Here is a 15,046-nt window from a genome sequence, read left to right as displayed (position 1 = left end):
TATGTGCTCTCCCTGAGTAGCATCTCCTGCTGTCCCTGTTGGAGACAGAATGGGGACCTTTCATCCCACCCCAGGGTGCCCTGCAGCAACGTTTAACCTCTGACTTCTTAAAGTGGCTTAAGAGTTCCCTTTTAACACGAGGCAATGGAGATGTGCAAGTGCCAGTTTAGGTGCCCAGCACTGGAAGGTGTTAGTGCCTGTTCACCTGTGCCAGGGGCCCGGTTCCCCAGGCCCCTCCTGGTGTGTCCCTGTGGTTGGATGGCAGGAGAGCCCCGTGTGCTCCAGCAGCAGCTGGCTGGCAGTGCAGAGAGCTGGGGGCTGGGCAGGCTCCAGGGAGCGGAGCTGAGTTCTTGTGTGTGAGCTTTGTGTGTGGGTTTTCCAAAGGTGGAAGTGGTTTGGAAAGTGGTGCCCCCAGGAGCATAGGGTATTAAAGCTGTGAGCCATGGATGTGATAAATCTGAAACTGACACCCCAGCTCTAGGAATCTGGTATTTTTTGGTTTCATACCATGTGGTAAAATCACCAAGAAATGAGGAAGTGCAGGTTCAACATGGTTCCATCTCCCCTGCTCTGTAAGTGACAGCACAGGGGGTGGAGAGTGACCCAAAATGAATGATTAAGCCACATATTTAACTGGGAAGGGACCATAAAATCTTGCCTGGGCCTGGTGAACGTTGGGATGCTTTGTCTTTATGACTGAGTTGAGAAAAGTGATGCAAAGGAGCCTTACAACTCAAAGCAGCATCTCCAAAGCATCATCCTTAAAGAGTCTCAATTCTGAATATTGCCCTGAGAGCCAAAAACCTGGTTTTAGTCATCAAAGATAAACTCTGCTTTGCAGTCTGACTTTTAGCTGAATAAATGGCAAAAAAAAAGAAATTATTTGCTGAGAGGACTGTAAGGATGGGGAGTCCTTGTTTTACCTTGAGTTCCTTATTAGATGGGTGGTGCAGAGGGATGCATATTTCATTCAAGATCACAGATTTAGCTTCCTTAACAACTGCCATTTCTCAAACTGGGGACACAGACTGGTAGATAAATTTAGGTTTTTGTCTAGTACTTGTGTATTATTCAACGCGGATTGTCACTGTGTAGGAAGAAGTACAGGCTGTCACTTGTAGGTCTGCTGAATGGTGAAGCCCTGCTCCCCTCACGGTTATCAGCAAGAGGCAGGGGCAGGAAAGGACTGGAGCTTCCCAGGCTGCTCACCTTACCTTCGCTGGCTCAAGAAAGCGCTGGCAGCATGTTTTGGTGATGCACAGCTGCTACCACATGATGCAGAGGATTTTTCAACAACAGAGCATATCCTGAAATCTGCTGATGTTTAGCAAACGCCATGGGGCTGGCAGAACATTTTTTTTTTCCCAACGGTGGAATTCCCCAGCAAGTGGCAAGATCTGGGGGTAGGCAATTGCAAAAAGCAAGTGAGGGAGACTGGGAACTGAGTGCCTGATGTTCAGGGACCTGCCAAATCTTTGTTCACCCCAGCTGAGAGTTGGTTTTGGCAGTAGTGTGCCTTGACATTCACTCACCAGTGCTCGGGAGGCAGCAGTAAGGTGTTTACAGCCTCTTTTCCCCACTCAAAGATGAAGTAATCTGGGCCACCTCAGGAGCTGCCTTTGCTGCTGTGTCACAGATCTCAGCATTGTCTATGGAAAGTGCTTGTGTGCTCCCTTTCCCACTGCTCACCCTCGTGACTGCAGCAGGTCAGCTTGTCTCAGCTCACTGAGGTTCTGTGCAGTGGGACCCAGGCTGCATCTCTCAGGGGTGACTTCTTGGGCTTCTGTAATTGCTGAGTGTCACTATGAAATGTCACTGCCTGATTGCCCAAAGAGCCAGCTGTTTATCCTCTGACCAGCAATGCAGCCACTCTGACAAAGCTCCGCTGAGAGGCACGCAGAAATCACCACCTCCTCTTGTTTCCCAGCCAGGGCCTCGGTGCTGAGTTGATGGGCCTGCAGGTGGATTACTGGATTGCAGCTCCACCCGTGGACAGGAAGAGAGACCCAGAGAAGAAGGACCCCTCCACTACCAAAAACACACTGAAATGCACTTTCCGGTCCCTGCAGGTCAGCAGGTTACCTGCCAGCGGCGAGATCGCCACCACGCCAACCATGTCCATGACTGTTGTGACAAAAGAAAAGAACAAGAAAGGTAAGGTGTCCTTCTGTCCCTGTCCTGCTGCTCCAGAGCTGCCTGACTTGTCAGGGCTGGATTACAGCACCTCAGTCCTATTTTTATCCCCAAAATCCTGATCGGTTGATGAGAAGTGACTGCGTGAAGTGATAGGGTTTGAAAGGGCGGTTCCTCTGCGTGAGGTGGGAAGGGGATGTGTTCACCCTGATGGTGCAGCCCAAAAGAGCAAAGGTGGGGACAGAGCAAGGACATGCAGGAGGCCATGCCTGGACAGTTCCCCTGTGTTCCTTGGGAGCCTGCTGGTGCTGTTTTGGGATATTGGATTAGATAAAAGGCAGCTCGTGCCCCAACCACCAGTGAGGGTAAATGAGCCCCTCCTTTCTGGCAGTGTGCTGGAAACTTGGAGTAGCTTTACTTTCTGGGATGATATGCCCATCCTATGGGCCTTTAGCTCAAAAGAGCTACAGAGAATGAAAGAGAGATGTGTAAGGGAAAACAAAAGCCCAGCAAGTATCACAGATCCCTGTGAGGTGACACAGCAGGAGTACCCCCTGAACTGGAGTCTAGGGCCTCCCTCTCTCCTCCTGCACCCACCACCCCACAAGGGCCAGTGGGGTGATTCAGAACCTGGAGCAAAGTCCTGGGAGGAGCAGCTGAACTGGGGGTGTTCAGCCCAGAGAAAAGGAAGCCGGAGGTGACCTTATCACTCTCTACCACTACCTGAAAGGAGTTTGGAGCAAGGTGAGAGTCAGTCTCTTCTCCCAGGTAATGAGAGACAGGGCATGAGGAAGTAGCCTCAAGGTTGGCAGGGGAGATTTAGATGAGCTATTAGGAAAAATTTCTTCACCAAAAGGGTTGTGAAGCCCTGAAGGGGGCTGCCCAGGGCAGTGGCGAAGCCACCATCCCTACATGCTTGGAGGTATTTAAAAGATGTATAGATGTGGCACTTGGGGACATGGTTTAGTGATGCAATTGACAATGGTAGATTAACAGTTCAGTTCAATGACCCTGGAGATATTTTCCAACCTCAGCAATTCTATGATTTTATAATTTTTATGCTTTTGCACAGAATGCTTTGCGGGTCAAAAGGAAGTAGAAGATAAATACTCTCCTGCTCTTAAACTGGTGGCTTTATTTTCTTGAAACAAGTTAACAAAATGGCATTTTGAACGTTGTCAGTGATTTTTGCATTTGCTCCTGGCCTTGGTAATGTGAAACATTTTAGAAATTGAGAACAACTCTGCAACAAACTATTTTCAAGGAAGTAGCAAGGCAGTTTTGCATTTACATTTTCCTTCACAGCATCCTCTGCCCCTGGGCCTGGGAGTCACTCCTAGTGGACTCTGAGAGAAGGCTGGCAGGGCCTCCTGGGCTGCAGGACATGGGTGCACAACCCTGCAGCCAGGTCACTGCCAGGCCAGCACAGCTGTGGCCCTGCTGGTGCTGGAGCTGCCAGCCCTGGTGGCACCCTTTGTAAGTGTCGTGCTGTTGGGAGAGGCAGTCCTGAGACACTTCAAACCTTCTTCCTGGGGGTGGCCCAGCCTGCAGCAGACATGTTCAACACCACCAGCTTTTGTGAAACCAGTTTGTACATCTTTGCTCATGCATTTGGACAGTTCTTGGACCCTTTCTTAGGTCTCCTTATGCCTTCCCTACCCACCAGCTGCCCCATTTTGTAGTCCCTCCTGCTCTCCAGGTGTCTGTGCAGCCCAGGCTGTGTTGGGCCACAGTCAGTGCAGCAGGCCTGGCACTGCAGATGCAGATGTTTTCCCTGCATGGTGTCCCAACAGAGCAGGAGGTACTGAAGGTGCCCTTTGGGGTCAGGATTATGAGGTGGGAAGGCTCACATAGAGACATTTAGAATAAGATGCTCATATGCATCAGTGATGGTGCTCAGCACTGACAGACTCCTGCCAAAAAGGGAGGATCTTAGGAGTAAGAATTTTCAGACACAAATGTTTGAGTGCAAAAGCTCAAACAAGAATCAGTGCAGCACAGATGAGTGGCACAGATTGACTTCGTGCTGATTTTTGCTTTTCTTTCAGTGATGTTTTTGCCCAAGAAAACAAAGGACAAGGAGGTTGAGTCAAAGAGCCAGTGTATTGAAGGAATCAGCAGGTTGATTTGCACAGCGAAACATCAGCAGAACATGCTGCGTGGTGAGTGCAGCACTTGCATCCCTTTGGGTGCTGTGATTGTCCTCCAGGCAAAGGGCTGAGCTGGTGTCCTGCCCCGAACCCTGGAGCCAGCGTGGTGGGGATATTCCTGGGGAGTTGGCTTTGGCGTGTCCAGCACGAGGGAAGGCTTTAATAGGTCTGGGATGTGGGAAAATCCTCCTTCAGCTAGCTCTGAGTCAATGCTCTGGATGAGGACAAGGGTTGGACAGGGCTCCATTCTCCTCTCTGTCGTCCCCTGCTTCTTTTGCACATCTGGAGCAAGTGTTGGTTGGTGGCAGGTTGTGGCTGCTCCTCTGGACAGGAGCTGGCACACGCTCATGCCACAGCAGGAGCTATATATGCATCTTGTAGACAGACCTGGAGTGTCTGTCAGTGGAGCTGGGCATCCAGGAGCAAAACTACCCTTGTAGCCTGTTCAGTTAGTAATCCCCAACAGAGGGACCTGCTTGGGTCACCTCCTTCATCCTGGCCCGGTCCCTGTGAGACTGGCAGGCATGAGGGGTGCTCACAGGACATGTGTCGCCTCTTTGCAAGACATGGATGTCCTGGTGAGAGTGCCAGTGAGGAGAGACTGATGTCCATCTCTGTAAAAGCGCATTTGCCCAAAAAAGAAAATGAGGTGTGCTTAGGAAATCTGAGAAGCCGGATCAGGTGACGCTGAAATCAGCAGTGTGGGGAGCTCTGGTGTCAGTGAGCGATGCTGGAACAGCCTGAGCTGTTCTCCCCAAAGCCGGTGTGCTCCTCAGCCTTTCTCCCTGTGTGTGCAGCTGAGTGGGGCAGAGCAGCTGAGCATGGCCAGGCCTCCCTCTGCCGACTGCAGGGGGACTTCTGGCAAAGCTGCCTCAGGCTGGCCACTTCCCCCCAGCATTTCTAACTCTCCTCTCTTTTTACCCTCCCCTGCAGTCCTGATCGATGGGGTGGAGTGGAACGACGTCAAGTTCTTTCAGCTGGCAGCACAGTGGTCCTCTCATGTCAAGCACTTTCCCATCTGCATATTTGGACACTCCAAATCCAACTTCTAGCTGTGCTCAGCGCAGGGACCTTCTGCCCATCCCGAGGACTGCACACCAGGAGCCAGGAACTGCGTGCCAACTCTGACTCGTGTCGCTCTGCCCTCTCCTGCAGAATTAATTACAGATGTGCTTGGATTACTTTTGAATTACTTTTTCTATTAACTCTTAAGTTTACTACAAAGGAAGGAAACCCCTTTAAACAAAGGCAAAAAAAACCCAACCAACCAACAAACCAGTCTTAAATATAGATGTGCTGACAACGTGAAGTCGTGGGGGAGTTGGCAGGAGCAGGCAACCTGCCCAAGAACACCTACCACTTACGAGCAGATAGCTGAGTAACTGCACTGCTTATTAACCTGAGACCTCATTGGTGTGAGTGGGCTGGGGGAGCCGTGGATCAGCTCGAACAGATTTTGCAGAAGATCACGTGCGTTACGGTGCGTTTGGCCCCCGCTCTGTATTTCTAGGAGAAAAGGATCGCCAGTCTTTCTTCCTGCTGCCAAAGGATGAGAGATCAGCGAGTTTGGAGGGAGTTCAACTGTCTGGTGTGGAAAACGAAGCCACTTGCAGAGTTAGGGAGGTCTGGAGAGGAGATCCTCTTCGGAGCATGGAGCCTGCCACAGGGACAGGCAGGTGTTGGTGCTGAAGCGATGCCTGAGGAGGGTTGGGCAGGAACAGGAATTAGGGAAACACTAAGTGTAAGGAAACTCCCATGTCCCAGGTCTTTGACAATGACCAAACCGGGCCAGTCTCTGTGTTCCCCAGCTGGCTGTGCTGCTGAGGGGCACCACGTCAGTGGGGTCGCTGCTATTTACATACTCACACCGATTATTTACCTGTCAATAAACCTTCGTCCGGCCTCAAAAGGGAAAGGATTTTTTTCAACAGCTGCAGATTTTTTTTAACGCTTTCTAAAAAAACAATAAAATAAAAACAAAAAATAACAGGAAAAATATTAATTTGCCAAAAAAAAAAACCCCACGAACCCAGGAAGATGAGCCGGTGTCTGTGGAGTGATGCATCACTAGTGGCTGGACTGGGAGCCAGCCAGGCACTCTGCGTGTCCAGCTGCCTTCCTGCCCATGTGTCACACTGCACACCTGAGGTGGCACGGGCTGCTCTGTCAGGTGGTGGGTGGGATATGGGGAGCAGGGTGTTGTTGCCATGTGGAAGAACAGACATCTCTGGCATTTCAGGGTAAGGGACTGAAATTTCTGATGGGCCCTTTTGGGTCCCCTCTTGTGGGCAGGCCAGACTCTGAGCATTTCCAGAAGGCACTTTCTGAGGGCAGTGATGCTTTTCAACTGTTTTCTTTTTTTTTCCCCTGCTCCCTTACCCTTGGGTTTCCAAAGGCTTGGGGAACCCGCGTTGCGCTGCACAGCAGGTCCTGCTCTGCGTGGGGACCGCCCGGGTCCCCAGGGCAGGTACTGGTGGTGTGCTCTGCTGGCAGGGAGGTTCTGAGGTGAGAGCTACATCTTGTGCCTGTCGCAGCTTGGGCTGCTTCACCAGCTGATGTCGTGAAACCTTTCCCAGCACAAGGACAACCGTGGCCAGGGATTGGGTATTCCCTTCAAACCATGCGGGGAGGAGGGCACTGTCCCCGGCCTGGTGGCACGCTGCTGAGCAGGACACACTGTCTAGCTGCAATACTTTGTTCTTTCTGCCTGCCGTGGGCTGGCTCCTGGCTGTGGCAGAAGCTGGGCTGTAGTGGGGATGTTGTCGTGTCCCTCAGCTGACATTTTTGGGTGACCTGAGCTGATGCTCTGGGGCTGTACAGTGTTGCCTAGCAGCAGCAGCATGGGAGAGGGTGTATAAGCACATCACATCTTTATCGAGGCTGTTGCATCAAAAAAAAGCTTTGTAAAGGAGATTAGTCAGTGTGTGATTTCTCCCTCGAATCTCACACTGGTGTGACAAGGATGATTGGGCTGGGTTCCAGCTGCGTGCAGCCTGGGCAGCTCTGGTGGTGCTGCTGCAGAGGTGGGTTGGACTGACCGACTGCAATAACTTTGTTTACTGGGGAGTGAGGGGAGAACCTTCACTGTGCTCCTCTTTGTATTTCAACCTACTGTAAAGAAAAAAATCTGGTAGCTAGGACAGGGTTTCCAGAGTCCTGCCTATCAAATGTATGTTGCCCTGCTGTACTCTGTGTGTGTGCGTGTGCGTGTGTGTGTACGTGTGAGTGAAACACTTCTGCTCGTTGCATTTCATGTTGGTTAGTGTTTTGTTCTAACTTTATACAAGTGAATTCATCGGGAGACTCTCTGTACACCTGAGGGCTTGATTTCCCCCGTGTGGAAAGCTGTTATTGCTCTGAACTGCGTCTTCCGTGCAAGAAAACATCCCGACTCCTCAGCCTTGTTATCCCAAAGGGAGTCCAGCAGTGGCAGGCTGGGCCTGCCTGTGGGCAGCTGTGTGCCCAGGGGTGGCTGTGGTGTTTCCTGGCCCTGGAGGCAAGGGCTGGCACGCAAATTTGGTGGCACAGCTCTGATCAGGTTGTTGTGCCTCTGTTGTTTCTCCTGTGGAGCCACCTTGTGCAGCTGTTTCTTTCCCTGTGTGGAGTAGAAACAGATTTCTGTCTCTAAGAAAAATGAGTGTCAAAGCACATGGCTCAGACTGCTTTGGGAAGGAGCTTTAGATCTGGTCCCATGAATGAGTGACTGATCTCAGGTTTCCCCACTTACCCACAGTTTCTGGGGAAGTTTCTTGCCAGGAGTGAGCTCCACTGAGTTGAAGGATCGCCACTGTGGGATGAGGAAAAGTTTCTGGGGCAGCAGAGGGCCCGTGCCTGCAGAGCTGTGCCAGCCTGGGGGCTTGGGTGGCCTTGGCTATGTCAGCGAGTGCAGAAGGATGGCTTAGAGCAGAGACAGCACCGCTCTGTGTTCAGCTCTGGAGAGCTTGGGCAGGGAAGGTACATCTCAAATGAAGAAACTCGGAGGGGCCATCTCCCAGGTCGGGCTTGCTTTGGAGTTGTGTGGTCTGACAGCAAAGGCAGGGCCTGGGGTGGGCAGCACCTGAGTGCATCACTGGCCAGGAGGTGCTTTGAAGGTGGTGTCCCTTTCTCTGTGTCCCAGAGCTCACCCCAGCCCCCCTCAGGGCCAGTCTCTGCTGCCCTTCTGGCTGTGGCTTCCCAGAGCTCTGGTTTCTTTCCAGCTGCTGTGGACAAGGCCCCCGGCTGGCTCGGGGGTGAGCTCTGGGAGCGGCTGGCTCTGCGCCGAGCCGCGCCACGCTGACCTAGTTTAGCAGCTCCGGAGAGCAGATGAAAGATGGAAGGGGTTTGTGGCATCGTGTTGCACCCTGAGTGCTTCCTGCTCCTCTGGCTTGAGTTTCCTGGAGACAAAGGCTGCCAGTGCTCAGTCGGGGCTGGCTCTGCTGTGGCGCTGCTGGTGTCGGGGACATCTCGTGTGGCCGTTCCAGCTCCGTGCTGCAGGTCCCACCCGGTTCATTGTCACTTCACATCGCAGCCGTAACTGCAGAGCCCTCCTGAATTACACATAAGTTTGGGGAGAACCGTGGTCTCTTTGGCTGTTTTGCTGCTTTAGTTAGAAGCCAAGATAAAGCTTGTGGCTTTATCTTGCAGAGAGGGCAGGGGTAGGTGGCTGGCAGGTTTCTGGGGCTGAGAAGATGTGCCTGTTTGCTTTCCATCATCACGTTCGGCCAGGAACCACGCTGCCCTGTGCTTCACCTGTGATTGCAGCAAAGGCCCTGTCGTGTTTCTCACCAGCAGCGTGTGCTGGCGGGAGCACTGGCGAGCCAGGGCAGAGGATGTTGAACCTGGAATCTCCAAAGTTAAGAGGGAAATCATGTCAAGAGGCAGCAGAACCAGTGATCTTTTCCTGCTGCTTGGTATGCTAAGGGATTGGGAAACTGGGATTAGGACAGTTGGGCCATGCAGCTGTAAAGGGCCGGGGCCCTGGAGCTTTCTGGAAGTTAGGTTGGATGCAGTGTCTGTCCCCTTCATCTGGGAGGTCTTGATCTCAGCAGGTATTTGAGTAGTGGCATTTTAATGTGACACTCCCTCTGGGCTTAACCTGGCAGGAGAAGGCCAGAAATGAGCAGCAGCATCTCCTGGAGGTTTCCTGGAGCCTCTTCAATGGTATTCTCATGGGAGATGTTCCTGGCAGGGCCGGCTCCTGCAGGAAGGATCACTCTGGTGCTTTGGGACAGACTGGGGCAGAAGGGGACGTGCCAACTTGTAAAGCAGCAGGTCGCTGGTTTCCTTAAGAGCACTGTTCTGGGGCCACATCCAGTCAGCTGCAGGGTGGAGCCTTGGTGGCACAGTGGCCGGAGCGTGGCCTGCCTGGCGAAGCACCTGAATTCTGGGGCTGCGTGCCACCAGGCTTGTCCGCACCGCGGCGCGAGAGGGGACGTTGCCACTTTGTAGATTCCCGAGCTGTCCATCTGTTTCATTGTTGTATTGTTTGGGTTCTAGGGTTGTTTTTTATGAAGACAGATTAAATGTAAATAGCCTTTTTTTTTTGGAACAAACTGCAACGTGCTCAACCTCGTCAACTATTTTATGGTACTAATGCAACACTAATAAAACTGGACATGAAAGCACACACCCGTCCCCCGAGTCGTCTCTCAGCAGGGGCTGCTCTGGCATGCCGGGGGCAGTTGTGTGCAGGAGGAAACAGCAGCATGGCTTTCTGCCGTGGGGGTTCTCTTGTGTTATTTATCCAGCTGCCACTTCCAGGGCAGAGCTGGTGGACTGGCACGTCCTTCCCAGCACCGAGCCCTCCTGTAGTTTTTGCAGCCCTGCTGTTCTCCCAGCTGCCTCCTCTCCCAGAAGGATCTGCTCACCTCCTGCAGCTCTCCTGGCCATGACAGCCCTCTCCAGCACTCAGTCCTCACCTCTGCACAGCAAGAAAGGACCAGGCTGGTGCCTGTGTCTGATCTGTGGGCTGCGTTGGATGGATGCAGTGGTGTTGGGGTACTAAGGGGGGCATCTCAGGGAGGAAGACAGGCTGTGGGAGCCTGAAGCTGTGTGTGCTCCTGGGAGGACTGTGGGACAGGGACAGGGATGTGGGGATTTCAAGAACCCGGGCTTGGCACTGGGGAGTCAGAAGGTGAAGAGGTGAAGCAAAGAGGAGAGCTAAGCTGTTGTTTTGAGGAAGGAAGGTGAAGAAGAAATTTTGAGAAATGGGCCCATGGCCACGGTCCTTAGGATCCAGGATGCTGGAGGCAGAAACGGGAATGCTCTGCTGGAGCAGCCTGTTTCCTCATGCTGTCCTGACCCAAGGGTGAGGAATGGAGGGGTGGCAGCTGGTGGAGCAAAGAGCTGGGGTGAAGGGAGCCCCTCAGAGCAGGCCAGGCTGCTGTCAAAGGACACAGGTCTCAGTGGATAGCTCAGATGCTCTGCGTGGCCTGGCCAGGTGCAGATCCATTTATGGCCCAAGCCCTATGCTGGAAGAGGGGACAAAACCCACACCTGGTGGCACAGAGCAGGGATTGGATCGTTCCAGGCAGGAGGAATGGGGGTAGCTCAGGAGAGGGCAAGCTCAGAACTCAAGAGTGCAGAAACAGCACCTAAAGCCACGGAGGAGGTCTGGCTGGTGCTGAAGTGGGGGCACGGGGGCACCATGGAAGAGCTGGGGGAGACAAACATGTGAAGGCTCTGTTCAGGCTGCGTATTTTCTGCACAGGTTCAGCTGTAAACTTGCACTGATGGCCTGGCTGTATCAAAGAGGCACATCCTGAGCATCACCTTTTAGAGCCTATGGAGGAATTTGTCTCAGCAAGTGAATAAGGGTGGGAGTGGAGAGGACTGGGGTGGTGGGAAGGCTCATGTACTGCTGGAGGAAGCACATCAACAGGGAGAGCACCAAGGCAAGAGCCCTTGGCACACTCTCCTGTTGTCTGGAAGAGAGGAGAAGGAAACGAGGGCTGGGTGGAACAAGAATGACTTTGGGTCGGAGTGTACCAGGTTGCATGCACTGGGCCTGGAGAGCCTCCCTCATTCACGTGCACTGGGACAGATGAATTTTTGCCAGGCAGCCTAGGACTGGGCTCTCAAAGCACTGGCATCTTTCTTTTGCAGGTCTGGGCCTGTCTCAGACCATGTGCTCAGGCCCTCACTGTCATGGGAGAGGTGTCAAACGCAAGTGCTGTCCTGCCAGGATGCACCCAAAGCTCTCTGGGAGGTCTGGGTTTGCACGGTGGGAGTCGCTGGCACCCATGGGAGTGGGGTTTGGTGGTGGGAGATGGGGCATTGCAGGAGCTCGCTTCTTCCTAGGCTGAGTCCGGCAGCTCCAGCTCACCTCCCTCCAACTGCACAACACCCTGGCTCTGACCACAGCTGTTGCTTAACCTGGAAGAAGAACAGCAGGGAAGATGAACACGTTTTTCTTGCTACCGTTTAAAACACGATTTAGCATTTGGAAAAAATAATCAACGCCATGCGACTGTCCACTTCTCCGTGTGCAGCTACCGAGTGCGCTGGGATGTGATTTGTAAATATTTCTTCTGGATCATTTTTCTGTGTCCTACTGGATTATTTTCAGCTCGGCAGAGCGGCTGCAGCAGCAGGCTGGGGAGGCCAGCCCTTGTGTCCTGCGGTGTGCCCGGCGCCTGGGCCGGCACGCGCTTCCCTGGATGGCTCAGGAAGGAGGAAATATCACGGCGGTGCTCCCTGGCGCACTGACCTTTTTTGGCTGACCGATTTTCACCCCCAGAAGTGTTTTCCTCACTCAGCCGTGCTCCTCGTGCATATTGGGAACATAAAAGCAGAGCCCCGTGCCCTCCTGGGATCTGAGGACCGTCAGAGATTTGGTGTTATAAGCTTGTTTTCCTAACACACAAAGCAAATTTTAACAAGAGCCCTGTTCTTTCTGAAAAAGATCCGTATTTTGGCAGATGTCAGTGTTTTGGGCGATCTTATGTAGGTGTTTCAGTTCTTTGTGAGAAGTGTGTTTAGAGTGCAGGCAGCAGCTCTGCCCAGCCCATGCCCAGTAAAGGGTATGACTGCACTGTTAATCACTTACTCCAGCAAAGAGGTTCGTGACAGATATTTTTTGGCCATCCTGACCTGTGTGACTGTGTGGAGAAGTCCTGGGGTGTCACCTGGTTTGGGCAACACCAGGTGACTCTCCAGCTCTGTGCTGGAGCCAAGTGTAGTCATCCTGCCTTGCCTGAGAGGCCAGCAGTGCTCCAGGTCTGCTTCTGCTGACCGTCAGAGGCGTAGCTTTTCACCGAGCTTCACCATCCAGCCTTGGCCACGGGCATGGAGAAGTCCTCGGGGGCATGGTCTGTCACCTTCTCTGCTGCACTTTGTCAGCCCTTGCTGGGGGACCTGCTGTAAAGGTGTTATGTACCACAGAGTGGTGGTTTCTTGGGGTGTTTTTTGGCATCATCCAGTTCCTGCAGGAGAGGAAGTGGCAGTGGCAATGTGCAAGTTTTGCAGAGTGATCTGGAGCTGACAGCTGTTCGACAACAGTGTAACCATGCAGGGCTGCTGAGGAGACACCTGGACAGGAGCTGTGCAGGGCAGAAGAAGGGATGTACCTGCATGGTGCAGCCCAGGACCAGTGACACCCACAGGTCAGTGGGCAAGGGAAAGCTAAATCCATCATTTCACCTCTCAGGCTGACACCTGAGGAGGGGGGAAAGCCCCAGTGTGGCAGCGGGGTACACATGTGCAGAGGGGACCCAAGTGAGACAGTGCAGGAGTGGGGAGTGTGAGCAGGAGGTGTGTGTAGGGCTGGAGGGATGTGTGTGGGAAGCACATGGATGTAGGTGTGAGCCAGGAGGGCTGTGTCCCAGCCCTGGGTGTGCATGGCCTGTGGCGGCTGGGTCTGTGTGAGGAAGAGTGTGTGTGTGTGTGTGTGAGGACAAGGCAGTGTGAGGGCTGTACAAAACCCCCAGTGGTGCCTGTACATGATGGAGGCTGTGTGTGAAAACAGGCTCATGGTAAGGACTGCGAGTAAGGCACGCGTGTGTGAGCACAGGTGGTGTGTGTGTCAGTCTGTACCTGAGCACAGCCTGCTCTGTGTGTGTGTGGGGCTGCCCATGCCACGTCAGGGCTGCTGCATGAGGAGAGCAGAGCCCCTGTGGGGCCCAGAGAGCTGCGAGAGGAGGCTCGTGTGAGGGTAGGGGTGTGTGTGTGTGCACAGGCAGTCAGCGTGTGTGACACTGCTGTGCACAGGCAGTGGGTGTGACAGAGGTGGGCACAGGCAGTCAGTGTGTGACACAGGTGTGCACAGGCAGTGTGTGTGTGTGTGTGTGACACTGCTGTGCACAGGCAGTGTGTGTGTGTGTGTGACACAGGTGTGCACAGGTAGTGTGTGTGTGTGTGACACTGCTGTGCACAGGCAGGCAGTGTGTGTGTGACACAGGTGTGCACAGTGTGTGTGTGTGACACTGCTGTGCACAGGCAGTCAGTGTGTGACACAGGTGTGCACAGGCAGTGTGTGTGTGTGTGAAACAGGTGTGCACAGGCGGTCAGAGTGTGTGTGACACAGGTGTGCACAGGCAGTGTGTGTGTGTGTGACACTGCTGTGCACAGGCAGTGTGTGTGTGTGTGTGTGTGTGTGACACAGGTGTGCACTGGCAGTCAGTGTGTGTGTGTGTGTGTGTGTGTGACACAGGTGTGCACAGGCAGTGTGTGTGTGTGTGTGTGTGTGTGACACAGGTGTGCACTGGCAGTGTGTGTGTGTGTGACACTGCTGTGCACAGGCAGTGTGTGTGTGTGTGTGTGTGTGTGACACAGGTGTGCACTGGCAGTGTGTGTGTGTGTGTGTGTGTGTGACACAGGTGTGCACAGGCAGTGTGTGTGTGTGTGTGTGTGACACTGCTGTGCACAGGCAGTGTGTGTGTGTGACACTGCTGTGCACAGGCAGTGTGTGTGTGTGTGTGTGTGTGTGTGACACAGGTGTGCACTGGCAGTGTGTGTGTGTGTGTGTGTGAGTGTGACACAGGTGTGCACTGGCAGTGTGTGTGTGTGTGACACTGCTGTGCACAGGCAGTGTGTGTGTGAGAGTGTGACACAGGTGTGCACAGGCAGTGTGTGTGTGTGTGACACTGCTGTGCACAGGCAGTGTGTGTGTGTGAGTGTGACACAGGTGTGCACAGGCAGTCCGTGTGTGTGTGTGTGTGACACTGCTGTGCACAGGCAGTGTGTGTGTGTGTGTGTGTGACACTGCTGTGCACAGGCAGTGTGTGTGTGTGAGTGTGACACAGGTGTGCACAGGCAGTGTGTGTGTGTGTGTGTGTGTGTGTGTGTGTGTGAGTGTGACACAGGTGTGCACAGGCGTTCCGTGTGTGCCTGTGTGCGAGGACCGGCGGTGTGTGCGGACAGGCCGCGTGCGTGTGCCAGGAGGTGCTGTGTGTGTGTGTCGGTGTTGTGTGTGTGTGTGTGTGAGCAGAGGTGCTCCGGGTGTGTTTGTGTACAGGCGGGCTGTGTGTGTGTGTGTGTGTACAGTCACTCTGTGTGTGTGTGTGTGTGTGTGTCTGTGTGTGTCTGTGTGTGTGTCTGTGTGTATGTCTGTGTGTGTCTGTGTGTCTGTGTGTGTCTGTGTGTGTCTGTGTGTGTGTGTGTGTGTGTGTGTGTGTGTGTGTGTGTGTGGAGGCCGTGCCGCCCCCAGCCCCGCTCGCTCGCTCGCTCGCTCGTTCGCTCCCCTCCCGTCCCGTCCCGTCCCGTCCCTCCCCTCGCAGGCCGGAGCGCCGCCCTCACACGCCGCGGGCGGGCGGCTCTGGCTCGTTCCCTTCCTTCCTTCCTTCCCT

General features: G+C 53.6%; 1 protein-coding gene across 8 annotated transcripts in view; it reads left to right on the top strand.

The window, feature by feature from the left end:
- Positions 1-9,888, top strand: part of PACS2 (phosphofurin acidic cluster sorting protein 2) — a 79,242-nt gene extending 69,354 nt beyond the window's left edge. For all 8 annotated transcript variants that reach the window (XM_068199234.1, XM_068199233.1, XM_068199232.1 and 5 more), the window contains 3 exons: positions 1,928-2,154; positions 4,182-4,295; positions 5,217-9,888. In XM_068199234.1, coding sequence (XP_068055335.1) covers positions 1,928-2,154; positions 4,182-4,295; positions 5,217-5,335 — 460 coding nt within the window. In that variant the 3' untranslated portion in view covers positions 5,336-9,888. The remainder of the gene's footprint in view (positions 1-1,927; positions 2,155-4,181; positions 4,296-5,216) is intronic.
- The last annotated feature ends 5,158 nt before the right edge of the window (positions 9,889-15,046 follow it).

Source organism: Anomalospiza imberbis, chromosome 9 (assembly GCF_031753505.1).
Source record: "Anomalospiza imberbis isolate Cuckoo-Finch-1a 21T00152 chromosome 9, ASM3175350v1, whole genome shotgun sequence".
NCBI classification, from domain to species: domain Eukaryota; kingdom Metazoa; phylum Chordata; class Aves; order Passeriformes; family Viduidae; genus Anomalospiza; species Anomalospiza imberbis.
This window is presented reverse-complemented; position numbering and strand designations above follow the sequence as displayed.